General features: G+C 49.2%; 1 protein-coding gene across 2 annotated transcripts in view; it reads right to left on the bottom strand.

Moving 5' to 3' along the window:
* Nucleotides 1-22,587, bottom strand: part of LOC138453798 (zinc finger protein 250-like) — a 303,566-nt gene that overhangs the window by 61,966 nt on the left and 219,013 nt on the right. The window contains exons 6-7 of one of the 2 annotated variants that reach the window (XM_069606964.1): nucleotides 4,211-4,324; nucleotides 3,535-3,642 (exon numbers count right to left, since the gene is read on the bottom strand). In XM_069606964.1, the coding sequence (XP_069463065.1) occupies nucleotides 3,535-3,642; nucleotides 4,211-4,324 (222 nt within the window). The remainder of the gene's footprint in view (nucleotides 1-3,534; nucleotides 3,643-4,210; nucleotides 4,325-22,587) is intronic. The other variant, XM_069606965.1, reaches the window with a different exon arrangement.

The raw sequence follows: 22,587 nt of genomic DNA, 5'->3' as shown, positions 1-22,587 counted from the left end.
TTTTAGAAAGCAGAGGGTTCCATCAATTCAAGCCGGCCTTGCTTTATTGCCTTATGCTGCAAGGCAAAGCTGTAGCTTGGGCTTTAGAGACCTTTATTAAAGAAGGCACTTTGTATTAGAAACTTTTTTCTCCTCACCGCTCGCATTGGTAGAAATCCTATACAGATGGCTTTGCGACAGGTCGGTGGCCCTATGTCAAGTTCGGTTCCTGGCCAAGCACGACACTGACACCAGTGTAGGAACAGGAAAATCTGTACTTAGGTCCAGTTCTGGGTACAGGGTACAGGAAAACATTTAGGCCACATCAGGTAAGTCATATCGACAGACATCAACCAGCATCCTCTCTCAGTCAACTCATCTTCTCAACTGCACAGTCACAGAACCATTCAGAACATAAACTTCTCACACAAAGCATTCCATGTCAGTCACTGCTAGCATTCCATGCATACAGGGCAGGGGGCAGGGAAAGACGAAACACAACATATCTTCCCCCTTAAACAACAAAAGACACACCTAAGAAGCAAGAGACATACATACACACTCAACAACACATGTACATCCCTCAACTTCCGAAACAAATCCTACCAACAACGCACCCACACAAACCTTGTAACCGTCCTCACCTAGAGGGACGATCTTCTCTATAATATGCCACTTCCTTTCCTCTACCACTAAGGGATATACACCAACCACTGAACAAAAGGATATACATCCAAGCCTTCAAGCAACTTAGGCTTCCGGCCCCAAACCACCCGATTGAGGCAAAAACCATGCTGTACTAGCATGCAAGGTGTGCCCCTGAAAGGCACAGAGAACTGACCCCCCCTTCATCCCTGCAACCATGCTGCACAAACGTGCCAGGTGTGCCCCAGAGGGCATAGAGACTGATCTCCCAAACACCTCTCCATTACAACATATTGGGGTACCCTAGAGGGCACTGAGAGCAGATCTCCCTAAACACACACAAAGAGCAGAACTCCCAACACACAGTACACCACACACTCATCATACCATAAACAAAACTCAGCCTTGAATACAATGTTTACCATTCCAACTGCAAATCCCTGACTGCCCACTATAACTTGTGCACCATTTCCAACACAGCAGGGTACTCCAAGTACCCCGGTTAACCAACACCCCACAGAAGGAGCACTCCAAGTACCACATTTCACAACTTCAGCAACTCCAATTCAGAAAGCCAAGCACAACCACACCTCATCATGACACACGCACCAGACAATGCAGAACACATATTCTAGACAGTCATCACAGTTCACTAAACACTTTAGGATAAACCTCCTGTACCGTTTTACTTAAAGCACTGAAACTATGCAGTTGAAATTCTAATGCAAAGTTCTTCAGTTAAAATCCAGCCTATAAACTAAAATGGTTAACAGAACATGCATCATAACTTGCACATTACCCTATTGACGTAGGAAGTGCATGTCCTAACTAACTTTGTATTTTAAAGTGCCACCTGTAAAAGAAGGTTAAAACACGGCTAAAATGAGTGCACACTAAACCTCAGCAAAATACCTGGATACTGGCTCCTTCGTTTCCCCTCGCAGACACAACTGGTTTCTGCAGTCACTACTGGCCTTCCGTGGCCTGGGTTGGCTTCCCCTCGCAGACTCCAAATTTAGGCTTAAATGCCTCACGCAGCAATGTTACAGTCTGCCCCTTGCAGCGTTGGTTTGTATGCCCCTCCCAGACCCGGTAGGCCCCTAGCCCTGAAATATCTTCATCTGCCCCCTGCAGACCCAATATGCCCCCAGGACCTGCTGCTGCCTCCTCACATCAATGGCTGGCCCTCACTGGCCCTACTGCAGCGTGCAGCGCTCCTAACTCAAGAGAGGATCTTCTCTTGTTTGGGGGGGAGGGGGCGGTGGATGTCCATTTGCCTTCCGATGTGCTGTCCCCCAGCACAACCAGCATCCTTGTCACCATTGTTAAGTTGGGTTCCTGGCCAAGCACGACACTGACACCAGTGTGGGAACAGGAAACCTCTTTAGTCATGCTCCAGCTCCGGGTACAGGAATACATTTAGGCCACATCAGGTAAGTCATATCGACAGACATCAACCAGCATCCTCTCTCAGTCAACCCATCTTCTCAACTGCACAGTCACAGAACCATTCAGAACATAACATTCTCAAACACAGCATTCCATGTCAGTCACTCCTAGCATTCCATGCATATAAGGCAGGTGGCAGGGAAAGCCAAGACACAACATCCTACTTACGTATGTTTACAATATTTTATATACCTAGGTATTTTTATTTTATTTTTTATGGTGTTTTATAAAGGATTTGCTGTGATTTTACTGTTGTAAATGTATTGAGTGTTTTTATGCAATCAAAATAAAAATAAACATTGATTGACTGATGACACTGGACATGCAGAGGTTAGCAGCAGGGATCTTCGTCTCTGCCTTTGCTCGACTTTGAATTAATAAATACGTTCCTCCTGCTAGCCATGTCAAATGTATGTGAATGAAAATGTTTGTTTTTTTAAATAAAGAAAAACATTTATAAATCGCCAAAGTGAGAACATTTTGTTTGGCTAGTACTGTAGTACACCCTATTTTTCAAACAGACAGATGACATTTAGATTCTGGTGGCTCTTCATTAAGGCTCTGGTAATATTTAAAAAATATGAGTTTATTAATGCTCCTCAATCAAGAAAGAAAATCACCATGTGCCAAAATTGAGATGCTCAAATCCCCACAAAGCTGGAGATTGTGGCAGCAAAGGCAAAGATAGGGCAACGTTTCAATCACATACACTAAAAAAGGTAGAGAACGGGCAAAAAGGTAGAGAACAGGCAGATGAATTAAAACATTTTCTTGCACAGAGAACAGGTAAAAGGGACAGGCAAAAGACACACATGCTTCTGCAATACACAGAACAGGAACGTAAAAATGCATAGCAGTGCAAGCAGATTAATTCCTGATCATTAAACTGAGGTCATAGGCTAGATACAGACCACTGTTTGAAGCTCCAGGGATATGCTTAGGTCAAGGCAACACTTGCCATAACACACCACAAAGTCTATAGCCTAACAAACCAAGCCAAAAACCAGGCAGGTGCACGGAAACGGGATTCTGCTTCCTGCATAGTCCTTGTGTGGATCATTTTATAATGTGAGAACTCAAAACAAAATTAGTGCAGTCAGAGGGTATCCTGACCATGGTCTGCTGGAAGAAAGAACATAGCAAGATGGGAAAGCGAGCGGTACATGCTACAAACACAAGGAAGGAGAGGTGCAGCAAGGGACAAATGCTTTGTGCTAGCATGGGTACGAGCCAGTCCCATTAGGTGGGCCATGGTTTCGCAAAAGGGAGGCCGTGGATATGTCCTAGAGTAATGTGATAATTAGGTTGTGTTTCTAGAGTAGATTTAGCATTGGACATAATACAAATATGATAGAAAGGAGCAAGGTTGTGAATTCCCATTCATACAAAAGAGGTGTAATTTGCATATTTTATAAATTTGCATATTTTATAAATTTGCAAAAAAAGGTGCAATTTACTCACCAACTGGCATACTGATATTTTCTCTTCTAGAACAATTCTGTTCTACAGAATAGCTCCCTGCCTCTTCTTTCATGGGAAATGAAATAATTGACGTATTAACCATGTGCTCTAAAATTTGAAAACAAAAAGGAAATGGTATTTGAACATACAGAAACATGTCATTCAGAAAAGGGAGGGGGACAAATGCATTCTATAGTTTAGTGCAAGCACTTCCATGGTCCGCGATTATGAAAGAAGTGAGCCAGAAGTATAGAGGAGTAGGATTTAAAAGCAGTCCTGATAATGAAGAGATTGGGAGACTCACAACCACGTTTCACGTAAAAGGTCCGTTAACTACAGAGGCAGCTGCACTTAGGTGCCTTAACGTGACTGTTCATTGTCTTATATTTGAAATGTTTGTTCATCGAGTTCCTTATTTTCTGTTGTTGCTCTTTTTTTAAAAAAAAAAGTGTATTTGGTTAGATTTAAACCTTTCCACTACAAATACAAAACGTAATTAAAATTCACAGATCGTATTAATTTAAGACCATTTGAACATTGTAATAACGGATGCACGATGCGTCCCTTTACAGATAAATTAATGTTTATGAACTAGGGAAGAGCAAACGCATTGGCCAATTCTGGGTATGTGCAATCCCAGCATTGTAAGAAATCGGGTGCATTTGTTTTTTTTTACCTAAACTGTGGTCAGTACTGTTGTTCTCTCTTTCTGGTTCAAAACCATCAATCACATTTGCCTTTGACTCTTGTTTCTTCCTCGAGCAAACATTAGCGTTTATAAAGGGAAATCCTGTAAGGCGACATAAACACTCATTTCAAATGTGAGCTTAAAAAGATATCAGACAGGATTTAACTTGTTATCTCAATATTTAGGCTACAATTACATAACATAAGGTTTAATCCGTTATGAATATTTCACATGTTCCTTCAATTTTCAAGGCAGAGTATCCTACATATACATTATTCATTTGCTTTACTAGATATTCATTAATGCTAATATTATAGTTCAGTGCTTGCTCCTGCAGATTTACTGACCAACTTCATGGTTTGAGAATGAGTACCTGCACTTCTGATAAGGTACATTTCTGCATAGGACACAGTCCAATCTATCTGGGTGGATCGACATACATTCTTCCTTCTTCATAGAGAGCATAGGGTCTATTATTTCATGACAATAACACTAAAACATGCTTTATCTTCCAATTAACATTTTGCCTGGTACATTTAAATCTCTACTCTTCGCATTGGAAATCATTTAATTAATTGTGGCTGAATACTTTGAAGTTGCTTTCTTCATAAAAAAGATTGTTAAATATCCAAGATCACAATTAACATCCAAGCCTACAATCACTCGGGTCCATTTTCTCTTCATCCCTGTGCCTATGGCACTCAGGTGCCCGCATGGAATAAAACAGTAATTCAGAGTTAGGAGTAAGCAGAACCCCTGGTTAATATAAAGTATTCATTAGGCTAGCATGTGGTGGTATGTCCCTTAAGAGGTAATCTCTGGATAGGAAATAAAAGGAAACACTTAGAGGACAGAGACAATAGAGAAAACCTAGTCAATAGGATAACAGAGCTACTGCTGGTAACTTCTTTGTGAATCAGCCCCCTTTTAGCCAGAAAAAGCCAACATTAAAGACTGAAGGGTAGATTAAGAGGGGAATACCCTGCTCCAGCTTTCTCTGCGAGGCAGTGAGCTGCTTCTCGGTGCATCCCAGAATCTTTCAGTTAGCACCAACAACACCTGCTAACTTCCTGGTGGAGGTGGAGCGCAACTACATTCAGATCAACATTTTGCTGGGCCTTTGTCCCTTAAGCGCCCATTTTGGAAGCAGGCTGCTCCCCGACTGGCCCTTCTCCAGCCCATATGACAGCCAGTAAATCCCTGTCCAGACGTGTCCCACCGTCTGTAGTCCAAAGCAAAGGGTTGCAGAGCCAAACACAGGATCTGTTTAGCCCTGTTAGTATGTGGTAGGTCCTAGTGCCACCCCATTCAGGCCCATTACCCCCACCATCCATGTTTCCAACAATGCAGGACTACTGCAAGAGTAACATTTAATTATTCTACGCAATCACTGTTATGAACTTCAAGCAATGCATGTAGAAACTGCACTTTCTAAATTACATTTCCTGGTAGCCTAGGACCCTGTGCTCCACCCACAATACCGGAATAAATGGATAGAAAATGTCTGGATGTTTATACTCCAGTACTAATTTAAACAACAGTACTAATTTAAACTATGGTTACCGTCAGTCAGTGTGCTTACCATTGCAACGCTGCGGACATTGGAGGACACGTGATTACGTCACGACACAGAATGAAGGTCCTGCGTGTTTGTTGCCATGGTGACGCTTCTCGTTCCACGGCGAGGCAGATGTCCGGATCCTAGACTATAGTAGGACACACAGTGACACGCACAGGCAGCTAAGATACGATCGGTTTTAGGTAAAACAAAGCACCCTAACGACTAATTGCCATCGAGCATAACGCCAATAGTAATAGTCAGATGGCTCATGGTATTAAGTGAGCCTGAGTTGCATTGTCTTATATTTTACAGTGCCTGTATTCAAACTAACAAGGCTGCACTGGGACCTTATTCGAATCAGGGGATTGCGCATGACTAGAACCACGCTCAAGGTAAGAGAGGGTCTCTCTGCCTAGCATTCATCTCCTATTTTTGAAGTGAAAGTTTAAGGAATGCTTCCCAATATGGATAGCAAACACGTACATATATTTCTTTTTTATAGGTATTCCTGTGCGCATCCATGGAATACAGACCCATTGCACATTCTTTTTTTCAATATTACCAAATGGTAGGAGAACACTGTATCATCCAACAGTCTTCAAGTATCTCATGTAGCGAAGTCAAATATTATGATGTTACAGATTTTTCTTTGGATACCAATGAGCTTGGTTCAAGGTTCAGAGCAGCATACACAACAAGTTGTTTCCTTCATATGTGACAATATAAGTTATCTTCCTCTTCTTTTCTGCAACACAGTTAGGACATTCTGGGGACCACATACAACATTAACAAGCTTGGCCATAATTATACCTCCTTTGATATAGATGGCAACACGATTAAGGTTGCCAAGGCGGTAAAAACCCTAGGTTTTTACCTCGACTCCAGCCTTACTTTGGCGAAACAAGTGAATGCAATGGCATCATCCACAGCCTACACATGTAAGCTGATCAGATCGGCTAGACCTTTCCTCTCAACAAGCACTTGTACCACACTGGCAAGAGCAGTCGTGCTGTCCAAGTTCGACTATGTAACGCCCTATACCTTCGGTCCAATAAACACATAACCAGGAAAATTCTAATACTTCAAAATAACACCCTGACAGCAGCGTTAGGAATGACCAAAAGAGAACATATCTCGGCAGCAAGGAGACAGTCTAATTGGCTCTCCACTATTGACAAAATTAGACTAAAAACTGCTTCACTAACATTCAAGTGCCTTAATAATGCAGCACCTCGCTACTTGACAGAGAGGTTAAATAGAAGACCTACGCTCCAACCCACCAGAGCGGCATACACAAACTGCCTGACAGTCCAATCCTTCAAAAGGAACAAGTTACTTACCTGTAACTGTTGTTCTCCAGCATGGGTCTGGCATGGATTCACATGCTCATGAATATTCCCCGTCGTCAGGCCGGGAATCCTCGGTATAGAAAAAAATCAGTATCAGTTTCGTTTCTGATCTGTCTTTCTTAGTAGTAACCAATCACTAGTCTCTGGGTCATACTGCCCCCAGCCAATGACTGCCCTCTCCCCAAGCCCCGCCTCTGGCAGCCATCCTCAGATTTGGTAGCACGTAAAGTGGCAGTATGACCAAGTGAAGAGCCGCAGAGGGGTAGGCGGGAGGGTTCGCATGTGAATCCATGCCAGACCCATGCTGGAGAACAACAGTTACAGGTAAGTAACTTGTTCCTTCTCCAGCATGGGGTCTGGCATGGATTCACATGCTCATGAATAAAAGAATACATAGCAGTACACACATGCACAACCACGGGAGGTGGCAAAGGCTCAACATTAAGCAATTCTTACCTCCTCACCAGGCTCACCTTAGGCGAACAGGTGCGCAGCACTGCTTGGCCGACCCTGGACTCCTCCCTGGAGTCCCGATCGACGCAGTAGAATCTCGTGAAGGTGTGTGTTGACCTCCACGTCGCAGCCCTGCAGATGTCGAGCAGGGGCACACCAGAAAGGAACGCCGTGGTAGCGGCGATCGCTCTGGTCGAGTGGGCTCTCGGACGGCCGGGCAGCGGTCGGTTTGCCAACCGGTGACAGTGCATGATGCAGCCGGAGAGCCATCTGGAAATGGAAGCCTTCGAGAGAGCCTTCCCTTGATTCACAGGTCCAAAGTTTACAAACAGCTGTGATGTCTTCCGAAAACTCTTCGTGCGGTCCACGTAGAACTTCAGCGCTCTAGCTACGTCCAGCGAGTGCAGAGTCCTTTCAGCCGGCGACGAAGGGGACGGGAAGAAAACTGGCAACACCAAGGGTTCATTGAGGTGGAAGTCCGACGGCACCTTGGGCATGAAGGAGGGGTGCGTCCTCAGCACCACCCTTGTGTCGTGAAACGTCAAGTATGGCGGCTTGCAAGATAGGGCCTGGATCTCTCCCACTCGTCGTGCAGAGGTGATGGCCACGAGAAACGCTGTCTTCCACGACAGAAACTTCAACGGTGCCGAATGCATAGGCTCAAATGGGGCCCCCATGAGCCTGGTCAGCACCACGCTGAGCTCCCACGCCGGGGCAGGGGCCTTCACCGGCGGGAATGATCAGAACAATCCTTTCATAAATTCCTTCACCAGTCGATGAGACCACAAGGACGCCCGTCCCGTAGTTCTGGTGTATCGTGAGATGGTGGCCAGATGTATCTTATGGAAGCGTGAGCTAGTCCAGCCTTGGCCAATGACAGTAGGTACGGCAATACTTGAGGGGCCGTAATCCGCAGAGGGTTGATCTTCTGTGCACGGCACCAGACAGAGAACCTCTTCCATTTATGTCCGTAGCACTTGAGAGTTGAGGGCGCCCTGGCCTTTGCAAGAACCTCTCTGCAGTCGGCCGGGATGTCGTACCCTCCAAACTCTAGTGCTGCAGGAGCCAGGCCTGCAAGTTCAGCGACTCTGGGTTCTGGTGAAGAATGGCGCCTCCTTCTCTGGAGAGAAGATCTGCATCCGTCGGCAGCTTGACTGCTGTGTACGTTGACAAGTCCAGAAGGTCCGGGAACCAGATCTGTCTCGGCCACGCCGGTGCGACGAGGATCATCCTGCACCGGGACCTCTTGAGCTGGTTGATGAGCCGGAGCAGCAACGGCAGCGGAGGGAACGCATAAAGAAATAGGCCGTCCCAGGGGAACGAGAAAGCATCGCCCATGCTTCTCTGCTCGGGGAACCTGCTAGCGAACCTCCGGCACTTGGAGTTCATCGAGAAGAGATCGATCTGGGGTTCGCCCCATCGTCGGAAGAGTCGATCCACTTGAGTCGGCGATGGTGTTTTTTATTCCTGCCAGTTGAAAAGGCACCAGAAACATCCCTTGGGCGACGGCCCAATGCCACAGATCCTGGGCTTCCTTGGATAGGGCAGGGGATCTGGTTCCGCCCTGCTTCCGGATGTAGAACATCGTGGTGGTGTTGTCGGTGAAGATCCACACCACCTTGCCCTTGAGGGACGGAAGAAAAGACCTGAGAGCCCAGAACACTGCGCGGAGCTCCAAGATGTTGATGTGGAGTGACTTCTCCTCCGGGAGCCAAAGGCCTCTCGCGCGAAGATCTCCGGAGTGCGCTCCCCAACTTTCCAGGGAGGCATCCGTCGTCACTGTCACCTGGTGAGCTGGGGTCTGAAAGTCCGTGCCCGCCGACAGATGAGAGCGGATACCCCACCACCGGATCGCCTGACGGAATGTCTCGTTGAGAGGGATCCTGTCCTCGAAGCTGCCCGTCGACAGGACCCAGTGGGCGTGGAGGAACTCTTGTAAGGGGCGCATCCGAAGCCTACAAAAGCGCACCAGATAAATGCAGGAGGACATCATCCCGAGGAGGGACTTGATAGATCTTACCCTGGCCATGTCCATGGCCAGCAGACGCTGCACGTTGCCCAGAATGGTCCTGGTCCTTTCCTCCGACGGCGAGGCCAGCCACGCCACTGTGTCGAGCTTGGCTCCCAGAAACAGGGCGACTTGCGACGGAACCAGGTGGGATTTTGGAAAGTTGATGGAGAACCCCAGGTCCGTGAGAAGCTGGACTGTCTTCGCAGTGTGCTCCACGGCGAGCTCCCTTGTCCTTGCCCGGATGAGCCAGTCGTCCAGGTAGGGGTAGACGTGGATCCCCTGCAGGCGCAGCCGCGCCGCCACCGGTGCGAGGCACTTGGTGAACACCCTGGGTGCCGACTTCAATCCGAACGGGAGGGCCTTGAACTGGTAGTGCCGCCCTTGGACCACGAACCTGAGGAACTTTTGGTGTCTTTTTAGAATGGGGATGTGGAAGTACGCATCCTCCAACTCCAACGACGACAGGAAATCGCCCTCCTCCAGCTGTCCCAGCACGTGCTGGAGGGTGACCATCCGGAACTTCTGTGCCTTGATGTGCTTGTTCAGTCGTCGCAGGTCCAGGATGGGGCGCCATCCTCCTGTCTTCTTTTTTACGAGGAAGTACCTTGAGTAAACTCCGGAGCCCCGAAGCCTCATTGGGACGAGCTCGATGGCACCTTTCTTGAGCATCGCCCTTAATTCCAACAGTAGTTGAGGGACGTGATTTTCCTTCCTGGCCACGGGTGGAATGCGAGGGCCCTTCTTCTGGAACTCGAGGGCGTGCCCTTGGGCCAGGGCGTCCAGCACCCAACGGTCGGTGGAGATGGACTCCCACACGCTGACGAACCTCGCCAGCCGGCCTCCCACCGGGGTACTTCGGCGGGGGCCCGACCCCACAGTCGGTTCAATCTTGTTTGGAGGCCGCCTTGCATCCTTGACCTCCCTGTCGATGACGACTGGCACCACCTGACTTGCCGCGTCCCCTGTAGGCTTCCTGGGACGAAGATCTTGACGCTTGGCGGTACGTGGAGGAGCCACTGCCGGATCCCTTGGAGGCAACTTGTCTGCCTCCGGAGCCCTGAAAGGACGGCCGTCGTCATTGGAGCACTCCCAGTGCCCGGGCAGTCTCCGTGTCTGTCTTGATGGCCTGAAGGGACTTATCAACCACCTTCCCAAACAGGTTGTTCCTGTCGAAGGGCATGTCCAAAACCTTGGTTTGTATGTCCTGGCGGGAATCCGTCGCCTTGAGCCATCCTCGTCGTCTCAGGCAAACGCCGTTGCCCAACTGACGGAAACCGGTGTCGGCGATGTCTGTTGCCACCGTGATGGCGTGGTCCGAAGCAATCTCACCCTCATGTAAGATTTCAAGGGCCTCAGCCCTTTTGGCATCCGGAAGGAAGTCCAACAGAGGGGCGATTTTGAACCACAACTCCCTGTCGTAGCGGGCTACGATAGCCAGGGAGTTGGTCGCCTTGATAGTCGTCGCTGCGGTTGAGATGACCCGTCGTCCCATCGTGTCCAGCTTCCTGCCCTCGCCCTCCGGCGTGGAAGTTGATGTCGAGGCTGATGCCCCCCCAGCTTTCTTCTTTGCCGCCGCGGAGACGACTGAATCCGGGGTAGGTTGCGCCCGAAGGCACAAGGGGGCAGCGTCGGGGACCCGGTACTTCTTCTTCTACCGGTCCCTCTTTGCCGGCACCGTGGCAGGGTTCTTGAGGAGGGCAAGCCCCTCATCCCAGATGTCATCAAGAAGTGTTACGGCGAGGACCGTCTTCCTTTTAGCCTCGCACCATTGGTAAAGGAACCCTTCCTTCTTCTTCTCTTCTGGGCAGAGCTGGAAGAGCTCAGCTGCCATGGAAATCATGGCATGGAAGGATCCAATCTCGTCGGGCGGGGACGCCCGGGCAGGGGGGCGACGGGGGACACGTCCCGTCGTCGCCTCCGTCGTCATCTGTACCTGTCGTAGCCATGTCCGTGCCTGTATCATCCCCGTGGGTAGTAGACCGGGGGGAAGGCAGAGCAGGCCGCAGAGGTGGGAGAGGTGGCGTAGGATGCGTCGTCCTCTTCTTATGCGGTGGACTTTCCGAAGGTCCCGGCTCCGGTTCCCCTGTCGGGTCTGGCTCAGGTACCTCCGTCGGGGGGAGGGGCAACCTTGTCCTTATCTCCGAGCATAAGGACTGAATCGCTGACAAAATGGCTGCTGAAGTGTCCTGCGGCACCGGAAACGACGGGCGCGAGGGCTCTTGAGGAACCTCGTCGGCGACACCATCGCTCTCGTCGTCGCCCTCGTCGGGATCCCTCCCGATGGGCTGGGCCTCTTCCACGACTTCGATGTGTTCTTCCTCAGAAGTCGTGTCCGTATCCACGATGGCCACCTGCCCCTCCCCCACCTTTTCCAACGAGGACTTCGTGGGGGTCTTCTCAATGGGCCTGAAAGATGACTCCCTCCGCGGTGGCAGGGAGACTCTGGGTCCTCAGGTTGCCTCCACTGGCGTAGCCTCCACAGGCTGTGCCAGGGCCGATGCGACATCCACAATCGAGGTCTTAGCAGGGTGAATTAAGGCCATCGTCACCTTCTGTACGCCTGAGGTCTTCACCTTGGGGGGAGGGTCCGAGCCTCGCTCCCCCTCTGCCGGAATCTTCGAGATCGACCGGGGCCTCTCCAGAAGTTTCGCCGGGTTCTCGGACTTCCTCTTACCCGAGCCAGAGCGTTGGCTCGTGGTTGATGGCTCCGGGGAGGATGCGCCCTGCCTGGCAGCCAAGGAGCCCGACCGTTCGGCGCTCCCAGTGCCCGCGGTGCTTGGCCTTTTGTTGGGCCCCCGTCGCCGGGGCGCCCTCACAGGACTTAGAAGACTGCTCGGACTTCTTTTTCTTCTTCTCGCCTGACGGGCTCTTCCCTTCCAGCCAGTTGGCGAGACGGAGGTGGCGATTCTTCATGGTCGGCTCCGACATGTTCCCACAAAACGCACAGTCCTTCTCCATGTGCGTCTTTTCCTCATGGAGACAGTAGAGGCATAACGAATGCTCGTCCTCCTTGAAAACATTCTGGAGCTGGCATCCAGGGCAGGTCCTGAACAGCTTCCCGGGCGTTGAGCTTCCTTTCTCCTGGGCCATGTCCGGGGTAGGCCTCGGAACTTCTGGAATCCTCCAAAAGCGAAACTCGACGAAATGATCACCCTTGAGGGGCGTAGAAAACTCTGAAACGGATCCCAGTTGATCGGATGTAGAAACGGTGGAGCTTGAGGCTCTATTTAACCGAAAAATGAGACAAATCTCCTGAAAAAGCGCGAAAACGCAGCAAAAGCTCGAGAGCTACAGTGTAACGCTCACCTGGCTCCCACGGAGGCGCTGACCTGGTCTGGATTGCTGTGACCTCTTCAAGCGTGATGCGCAGGATTCGAAACACCGACTGAACTGGACCCCCAAATCTGGCTTGTCTGGCCCGTAGAAAAATCTTTCTGTAGGTGGAGAAAGGGGATTAACTGTCTGCAGAGTATTGTGGTTGCTTCCCACCTCCCCTTTGCTCTTCTCTGACCACCTCCGAAATCCCCAATCAAGGCTCACCTTAATGTTTGAATGGATGAGCTCTCCATCCTGCTTCTGGTGCAGGGGCGCGTATTTGACCAGTTACTTCACTGGTTTCGGAAGGCAAAATGCCGTAAGTTTGCAGTTTAAAAAGTTCCAGAGTAGAGTCTTCTATTTGTTTGCTTTTCTTAACCTGCGATCTGTCCTTATTTTCAGGTGCAGAGTGGAAGTGATGCTTCGAGGGATATTGCCGGAGATAAACTCAGGTGAGTTCGTGATAAAATGATCCCTTTAAATGTCTTTGAATCCCTCTAGTAATGTCTCCTCATTTCGGTACCAGGCCAAGAAGTGGCGCCGACCCGAAATGAGGAGTGGTTCCGTCAAATATGGCCTGGTAAGTCTTGTGACGGAAAATCAGGCTTTCCTCATTTGTTCCTCCTCCTCACCTTTTGTCTCTTCTTCTCCCCTGCAGGTGCAGAGATGTGGCGGAATGCCCAGAAGGTCGCGGTGGATAGTGAAGAGCCCACGAGGCAGGTGAGTGATGCGCGGCGCTGCAACAAGTAGCGCAATGCTTTTAAAGAATGTCTATCTTCAGGATCGCTGGCGTGATGGTTCCAGACACAGGTAGGAAGTTAGATTAAGTTCTTGGTTTTCACCTTTTCTCTTCCCTTCCTTCCTTTCAGGTATCCCAAGATCGAGGCGGGCGTGGCTGGAGGCAAGATGCAGGAGCAGGCACGGTGAGCGTTCAGCTGCTAGATGCAGAGCAACGCGAAGCACGTGTGGCAGTCCGGGCGTGGTTTAAATAGCCTTGGAAGAAGTTCCAGGTAAGTATTCTTCCACGGTCCCCACCCAAGTAAAATAGTTCCTTTGATAAAATAGTCCCTCCTAAGCCTCATTTGGCTTGAGGCTTCATGCAGCATGGTCTGCGTCAGGTAAGTGCACCAAACACCCTCTTTTATGAGCCTGGCGCCTATGGCGCCAGGACTGATGTCCAACATGAGCCTGGCGCCAAAGGCGCCAGGACAAAGACCAAAGAGCCCCTATTAGGGGCCGCTGGGCTTTTACCCGAGGGCATGATGCCTGCTCCCGGGGGTGCAGTATGACCCAGAGACCAGTGATTGGTTACTACTAAGAAAGACAGATCAGAAACAAAACTGATACTGATTTTTTTCTATACCGAGGATTCCCGGCCTGACGACAGGGAATATTCATGAGCATGTGAATCCATGCCAGACCCCATGCTGGAGAATGATGACAATCGGCCTTAGTAGCTTCCCTGTCAAAGCTGCCCAACTTTGGAACTCCCTCCCACCCATCTTTACGGCAGACGTAACCTACCCACATTTCAGACTAAATATCATCAACTGGGTTAAAGAAAATGATCTTTAACCCCAGTATGACCCTCAAAGCCTTTACACCTCTCACTTCTTGGAGACCACCTAGCTTAAATGCACTGTTTATAGCTATAATTGTACTCCATCTGCTGCATCTCCCCGACCTTGTATTTGGTAACTTACATTCTGTTTCACATGCTTGTGGTGACATCTGAACTGTAACCTATACTGTAATTTGTATTGCATCTGTGTAACTCTGTAAGCAACGCTGTTATTTGTATCGCACCTTGTAACTATGTAAGCTGAAATCTTCCTTGTCCTCGTGCCCTTGGGTCTGGTGCACGTTACAAATAAATAAACAAACAAACAAACATACCAGTTCTACTCAGAGTTTCTATACAAATGTAATTGAACTGATTAGTCCGAAGAACATATCAAGGGGTCGAAACTCACAAATGTGTATGATATTGTGTTTTTATAGCACCCGCCCTGAAGACAGACGCCTCGTCCGAAATTCATCTGCAAGGGTCTCTGCATGCAAACTATGAAAAATAACGAGAAGATTATAATATAAATGACAATGAGAACTTTGTATATATTCTTTTCATTTCACTCACTGTTATATAATTGAACATATGTGATAATATGTATTAGTATGTACTACATCCGAGGCGCCTCCAGGTCTAGTGACTGTTTCACTAGTCATTATTTGGTCTGCAACTACATCTTTTGGCACCCTGGCTGCCCTTCCCCCCTCCTTCACACCGGCCACTTGTGTATAGGCGCGTTACAAATGCCATATCATATCTATGTATTTTTCCTGTTATAGTGTATGTCAGGTTCTCTGGCTGATGCCTTTAAGCTTCTATTATACTTAAATTCAACTAGGATCAACTTCATTTACTCTCGTGGTGCCCACCCCATCCTGTTGTTTTCCCCCCTACACCCTACATCGCTTATGATCCTGCCAATCCTGCTTACTTTTCTTTCTCTCCCTTTCCCTCATGGTCGCCGCCCACCCCCTCTCTACCCTCCACACCTCCGGCTCATGCCCCCGGTCTCTCAATTCTGATTCCTCACACATCTCCCTAATGCCACTCATGTCACTCCTCTCTCTCCCATCCAACCCTCGCCAACCTCATCTAACCTACCCGCTTACCTACATCTATTCCAGCAACTACCGCCTCTACTTTATATTGACGACACCCTGGGTCTCTGAGATACCCAATCCAAATCCCAACTTCTTTCTCATGAATCATTTTGATTATCAACACCCCAAACTCTCAGTGACCGCTATCACCGAGCCTGTATTCCACCCTTATGACACCACCAACCTGGCAGCCCTTCACCCAGACTTTGCCTCTATTTCTAACTCCCAAAAAAAGGCAGAGGTGTTGGTCTGTTAGGTATTTCCTGCCACTTTCCTTTTCGCCACAACTTTGTTATCCTACTGGCTCTTTAGCTTAACACCAGCAGGCTTTGTACTGCGCCAGGCACAAACCATGTCCTTGTAATACTGGAAATTATGAATTGAGCAGCCCACACAATAAAATCCATTACACATGCTCACAATTATACACTTTATAGGAAGATACTAAGATCTGTTAGTAAAACAACAAACACTTCCATTTGCATTAATTATAGATGAGGAAACAACATATTTCAAACTTGTTCCTGGGCCACAAGCAACTGCCCAGTGGAGCCTTCCTCATGGAGCTGCCCTTGCCTTTGGTACATGGTGCAGCCTTTCCAACATGGCCACCGTGTTTCATTTGTGCTGCTGTGCATAGCATTGGGAATCCTTCTTTTAGCCTGATTGGCTGATGTCGACTAAATTACCGTTCAGGCGATGCCTGCCCCTTCTAAGGGCTGTGGAGGACCCTCTATGAGCCCACCCCTTTACTTTGCAGCCCCCCCTTGCTGCTGTCTATGTCCGCAGCAGAGCATTCCCCCCTGATGTAGTCCTCGTCCTCGCCACGCTGTACCTGCTGGTCTGGGTCCCTGCCCCAACTCCACTTGTGCCTTTGCCGTCTTCACGGCATGCAGCCTTCTAACCCTCTCTACTATCTCGCTTTGGTGCTGGCCTACAACTACATCTTTTGGCACCTTGGCTGCCCTTCCTCCCTCCTTCACACCGGCCAGCTATCTTATTGACTTCCTGACTGCAACTTTCCTATAGGCCACCAGTGAAATATTGCCTTTCCTGCAATGTGTTGGCTTCTAGCCTAATCTGGACTGTTGTTCTAAAGTTGTATCTGTCTTCATTCTGCCACTGTTGCTGGGTTCAAAGTTGGCCTTTTCCCTTGTCTCTACGTAATTCGAATCTGCCTGTTTTATAATCCTCGCTGCCCTGTTTAAATTGTTGCTCTTTCCATCCTTTTTGGAAATTGGAATGTCAGTTTTATTTGTATTTGTCTTATAATTGCTTTCTGCTGTATGCTGTACCCTAGGCCTCCTCCTCTCAAACTATTGCATTTTGTTGTGCATTTGGATCGTGTTCTGCAGTTCTCCCTTTCACCCCTCCCCCCCTTGCCCTCTCTCCCTCTTTCCCCCCAATGGTGCTCTCTCTCTCTCCTATCTTTTATAATTGCTATTCTATCACCTTTCCTACCCCCCTTTCTAAGTCTGGAAGGAAAAGGTTCAATGACCTTCGAGTCTCCAACCCAGCCCACCCCATCGCTGACACCTATGTAAATGCTTCTTCCAGACAGACTGTCACCAACATCCTCTTTGTCGTCCCTTTGCCGGCCGTTTGGACTCTCCACTAGGTCTCTGTGCTCTCCCCTTTCTTTTCCTCTCCCATTAATGGTGACACCCGCAGGGAGTTAATCTAGGCATCCTTCCTGTCCCCCGGGGTCATCATTAATATCCGCTTAAATAGCACTGTCAAGGCCCAGGGATCTTAGCCCTGCCTCTTCCTCCTTGATAGGCGTCTCCCGTTTCTCATCAACTTCCTCCGCTCACCTGCCACTCCTCCTTCTGTCTACCCTCTGGCTCCTCTACCACCTCCGACTGGTATACCAGGCCCCTTCCAGGCTTTCTCCTTGGAAGTCCTTCAAAAGTGGCAACTTGTTCCACTTAGCTACCCTCAACTCTCGCTCTGCCGTAAAACACTCCTCACATTTGCCACCTCATAGAGGACCTTGATGTTCTTGCTTTCACCAAGACATGGTTCATTGCAAGCTATGTCACGAGTTTTGGCACTCTCATCCCTGATGGCTACAAGATCCGCTCTAAACCGAGGCCCAACCTGTGAAGCGAGTGTCAGTTGCTGCTTTTGCCTCCTACTTCACTCCCCCTCCTATTCCTTCCACTGTCTCTCACCCTGACACATCCCTCACAAACCTTCATCTCTCCATTTCCAATACTCTGAATATCCTTGCCCCTGCCATGAGGATAAACATGAAGCCGGCTTCTAAGTGCAACTCCTGGTACGACTCCGTCCGTCCTGGCCGCTCAGAAACGCAAGTGCAGAGTGACCGAGTGGAAGTGGCAGGCTTCAGGCACATCCTCTGACAAACTTGCCTGCTCCAAAGGCAATACAGACTATCTGTTCTAAGAAGAAAGCCTATATTCAAGCCTGCATCTCTGTGGCCTCTAACAACTCGGCGGAACGTTTCAAAATCTACAAGAGTCTCGCCAACCCTACTGCAGTCTCCACTTCTCCCATGCCTTCCCTGGCCCACTGCACTTCTCAGGCCTGTAGCTTCAAGTCCAAAACCCAAGACATCCTCTCCTCTTTTTCCTCTACTCTGCACCCCTCTCCCTCACCTTCACTCGGGCATCCCCTGCGCCTTCTCTCACCACCCTCTAACTCCCATAACACCTGATGAGGTTTCTAGACCGGTCCACTCTATGAAAGTATCATACACACAGTTTTTCCCCTGCTCCTCCAGCACTTTCAAGGACAACATTGCTCCCTTGCTCCAGCTTTGGATGATTTTCTGCAATCACTCCTTTGCTATTGGATCTTTCCCTTCACTCCTCAAGCACTCCTTTGTTCAACCCCTCCCAAAAAAGCCTTCTGACGGCACTTCCTGTCTGGCTAACTACCACCCTATCTCTACTAACCCCTTTTTGGGCAAACCGTTGGAGAAACTGGCCATCTCCCAGCTTATCCACCACACTGAAGCTGTTGGTTGCTTCCACAAGTGGGAGCAATCTGGTTTCAGACCTGCCAGAGGCATGGAAAATGCTCTCTGAACTCCTGTGAAGACTTGCTCACTGATCTAGATTCCAGCTCTCCCTCAGCGCTCATCCTTCTTGACCTTTCCTCTGTCTTTGTCACGGTCAACCATGCCACCCTGATAAATAGACTGACACCCTTGGCATCACGGACTTGGCTCTGGACTGGTTGACCGCCTTCCTCTCAGACCAACCTTCCCAGGTTCAACTGGGTCATTTTCTCTCCTCCATCTCACTCTCCACCTGGGGTGTCCCCAGGCCTCTATCCTCTCTACCTGGCTCTTTAATATCTGCTTGGCCCCCTCTAGCCCATCTGATCTCAACCTTCTCTCCTAACTTCCAGTGTTATGCAGATGACACGCAGCTCTCCTTCAAACTACCCCCCTCTCCCTCCTCCATTTCCTTTCTCATTCCTGAATGCCTCTCTGCTATTCTGACTTGGTGCACTACCAATGATCTCGGTCTTAATGCCAGTAAGACAGAGAGCCTTCTTACTGGGACTCCCGCTCCCTCTTTTCCTCCCGCACTCTGGCCACCCTCTATGGGTCCCCTCCCCTCACCCTCCTATGAAGCTAAAAACCCTGGTGTCATCTTCGACTCCTCCCTTTCCTTCTTCCCTCACATAACAGACCTTGCTAAGAAGGCCATCTTTCAGCTGTGACTCCTCAGAGGCATTCTCCCTTTCCTTAACTTTCCCCAGAAACTCAATGTTTCTAGAGCTCTGGTTCTTTCTAGGCTAGGCTACTGCAACAGCCTCTTTCTCAATCTGCCTAACTTCTCCCTCTGCCCCTTTCAACTATTCCAGAACAGGACTGCAAGACTTATCCTTGTCCTCAAGCACCAGGGACACTGGCGTAACAGGGGCCCCCGCATCCCCGGTGGTGTGGGGGGCCCCGCGACCACATGTTCTGGAAGGAGGCCCCACTTGGAGTAAAAAAATGTGCTTTATCTTGTTCTTTTTGAATTCATTGTGCATTTCTAAAGAAATGATTTCTGTAACAGAAATCATTTCTTTATGAAGGAAGAGTGAATTCAAAATGTCTGGTGCCTACCCCCACCCCATGACATGAAGACCCTAGGCTGGAGGCCTCCATGTCATGGGGTGGGGGAAGCCCTTTGACTTCAAAAATAAATAGTTTATTTTTGAAGTCACTCTGCCTTCATAAAGAAATTATTTCCGTTATGGTTCAGTCCTTAACGGAAATAATTTCTTTATGAAGTCAGAGTGACTTAAAAAAACAATGGGCCTCATTACGAGCATGGTGGTAGCCGTGCCTGTATGGCAGGCACGGCTACCGCCATGCTCGCTACCAGCACCGCCTCCCGCGATTGGGCAATAACCAGCCCATTACAAGATGAATGGGCCGGTAATTGCCCATTTGCGGGTGGCGGTATTGCCAGGCTCCCGATCCCCATTCTGCCCACTAGGGCAGAATGGGGGTGGGGAGCATGGTTGCGCCGGCACCGTTGATAATGGTGCCAGCGCAATTACAAGTTATGCTCGCGGGTGCCGCACAGCCCGCCAGATAACATCTGACGGGCTTTCAGGAACTCGAGAGAAGAACTTGTAATGCGGCGGGACAGTATGAACGGTGCCGGTGCCTTACCGGCACCGTTCATAATGTCACTGCCAGGGTCCTAATGAGGCCCAATGTATTTTGAAGTATTATGGCTCCCCTGAACCCACGACTTGTGTGTGTGTGTGTGTGAGTGATTGGTGAAAGAGTACACACAAATGTATGGGTGGCTGGGTATGCGTGTGTGCGTGAACGGTGAAAGGATACACACTGAAATGTATGGGTGGCTGCCTGGGTGTGCCTGTATGGTGAAAGGGTGCACACTTAAATATATGGATGGTTGGGTGTGCGTGTGTATATATGGTTAATGGTGTGTGGGCTTGTGTTCAGGGGCGCAACAAAACCTACATTTCAGGGGGGCTAACTTTTCAAATGTTGGGAGAGGTGCTAGCTTCACGTGTGGTGGGGAGGAGCAAACTTATTTGTGTGAGGGCATCTAACTTCTTTATGCATTTTAATGAGACTTTTCAAGTGCAGCTTCGATGTTACAAGCAGTTAACTCTCTCCTTTAGGTCTGAAAGCACCCACTTATGGGCTGCTGTGAGAATGAATTGTCTCCTGTTTCCGGTCTACCCTTCCAATCACTCCCCTGGCATGCAAGTACTAAACCCACATCACAATTTCAATTGCTTAAAAAATTTGGCATTTGAATGCAGGTACTAACAGTGAAATGATGTACATTAGTAATTGCTGGGCTCGGCCCTTGTTAATGGCAAATCCAGGTGCCGTTTCACATCTGTGTCCTTTTGTGTCCGGCAACTGCTCTGAAGGTCAGCCAGGTCAAGTCAACATAGCCCACAATTTCAGTGTGGTGGGGGGGGGGAGTGCTGAAGCCCAGTCAGCTCAATGGTGTTGCACCACTACTTGTGTTTAATGCCTTGATTAATTATTGGTAATCTTCTTTACACCTAGCCCTATTCTTCCTCATCCCAGTACCTGCAATCTCCATTACTCCTAGTCCCACTCTTCCTCCAGTACTTACCAGTGAGGCAAGGAGCCTCATACGTAAGCACTGGGACAAGGAAGAGGGACGTGGAGGTAATTCTGGGCCAATGAGATTATTTTGGAGGTTGGGGTAGGGGATGGGAGGGAGAAGGGATGTGTGGGGGGGGGTGGGGTTGTGCCATAAATCAAAATGGTCGTCCATGTCCATGCTAAGCAGGCATATGTGGTATTAGTGGCTAGAGAGGCATTTTGGTGCAGCCAGTCTAGGCAGTCTAGGCATTCCTCAGTTTGGTATGACTTTTTTTAACTGGGCATTTCTGATAAAGCAGTCCTGCTAAATGTAATTACCTGGCTAGACTGGCATTTGGGTTCTGCCAGTCTAGCCATTTCTTACTGCGGCACTGTATATTTTGCTGGGCATCTGTGATAAAATGATATGTTATGATATGGTAAGTCATATATAACGCACCTGTACACAAGTGTTTTTAGGCACGACAAGACAAGAAAGGAAAACTGAGGGAGGACAAGACAAATGATCTTACTAAGCCTTGTGTCATTCAGATCGTGCAAGTGGGAGAACGAGAAGTGCAAGGGCAAAGGGAGGGGGAAGTGCAAGGGAGAGAGGAGGGGAAAACAGGGCAGCAATGCTCTGAGTAAGTGCCGCCAGGACAGCGCGGCTCTGGGTAATGTGAGGAGAACAAGGGACTGTAGGGTTACAGTTACAGCCCCTAACTGCATGGTAGTCCTGGAGGCAGTGCAAGGATGACTGATCAAGAAAGAGCCTGGACTCAGTGAGACAGAGGGTAGCCAAGCAACCAGTTGGTACAGTGGACAGGTAGGTCAGCAGGGGAGGGTGAGAGAGAAAGCAGATGAGAGCTGCTTCCGGAACTTCAGGTGGTCCGGCTCAAGTTTGGGAGTGTCAGGGAGGCCATTTCAGAGGGAGGCGCCTGCAGGGGAGAAGGATCCATCCCCCACTCTCTGCCTGGAGAAGTATCTAACCCTTAGGGCTCGAGAAGGAAGGTATTTTGGAAGATAGTGTTGGATGTAGTGCAGATACCAGCCCCAGAAAGCCTTGTGGACAAAGAAAAGGGTCTTGAACTTGATCCTTGCAGCCACCGAGAGCCAGTGGAGAGATTTCATGGCTGGAGAGATACAGTCCCTGGGCTTGAGGCCAAGGATAAGTCTTGCAGTCCTGTTCTGGATTAGTTGCAGAGGGTGGAGAGTAGAGGAAGGCAGATTGAGAAAGTGGCTGTTGCAGTAGTCCAGCCTAGAGAGAACCAGAGCTCTGGAGACAGTGAGCTTCTGGGGGAAAGTGAGAAATGGAAGAGTCCCTTTGAGGAGGTCTAGCTGGTAGTGGGATTTCTTGGCGATGTCCGAGATGTGAGGAGAGAAAGAGAGTGGAGTTGAAGATGACCCCAGGAATGAGCGAGAGAGGAGAGTAGGTTGAGG

The sequence above is a fragment of the Ambystoma mexicanum genome, chromosome 4p (genome assembly GCF_040938575.1).
Source record: "Ambystoma mexicanum isolate Mex_15411 chromosome 4p, UKY_AmexF1_1, whole genome shotgun sequence".
Classification (NCBI taxonomy): Eukaryota; Metazoa; Chordata; class Amphibia; order Caudata; family Ambystomatidae; genus Ambystoma; species Ambystoma mexicanum.
The sequence above is the reverse complement of the archived record's forward strand: the minus strand, read 5'-3'. Positions and strand labels throughout refer to the sequence as shown.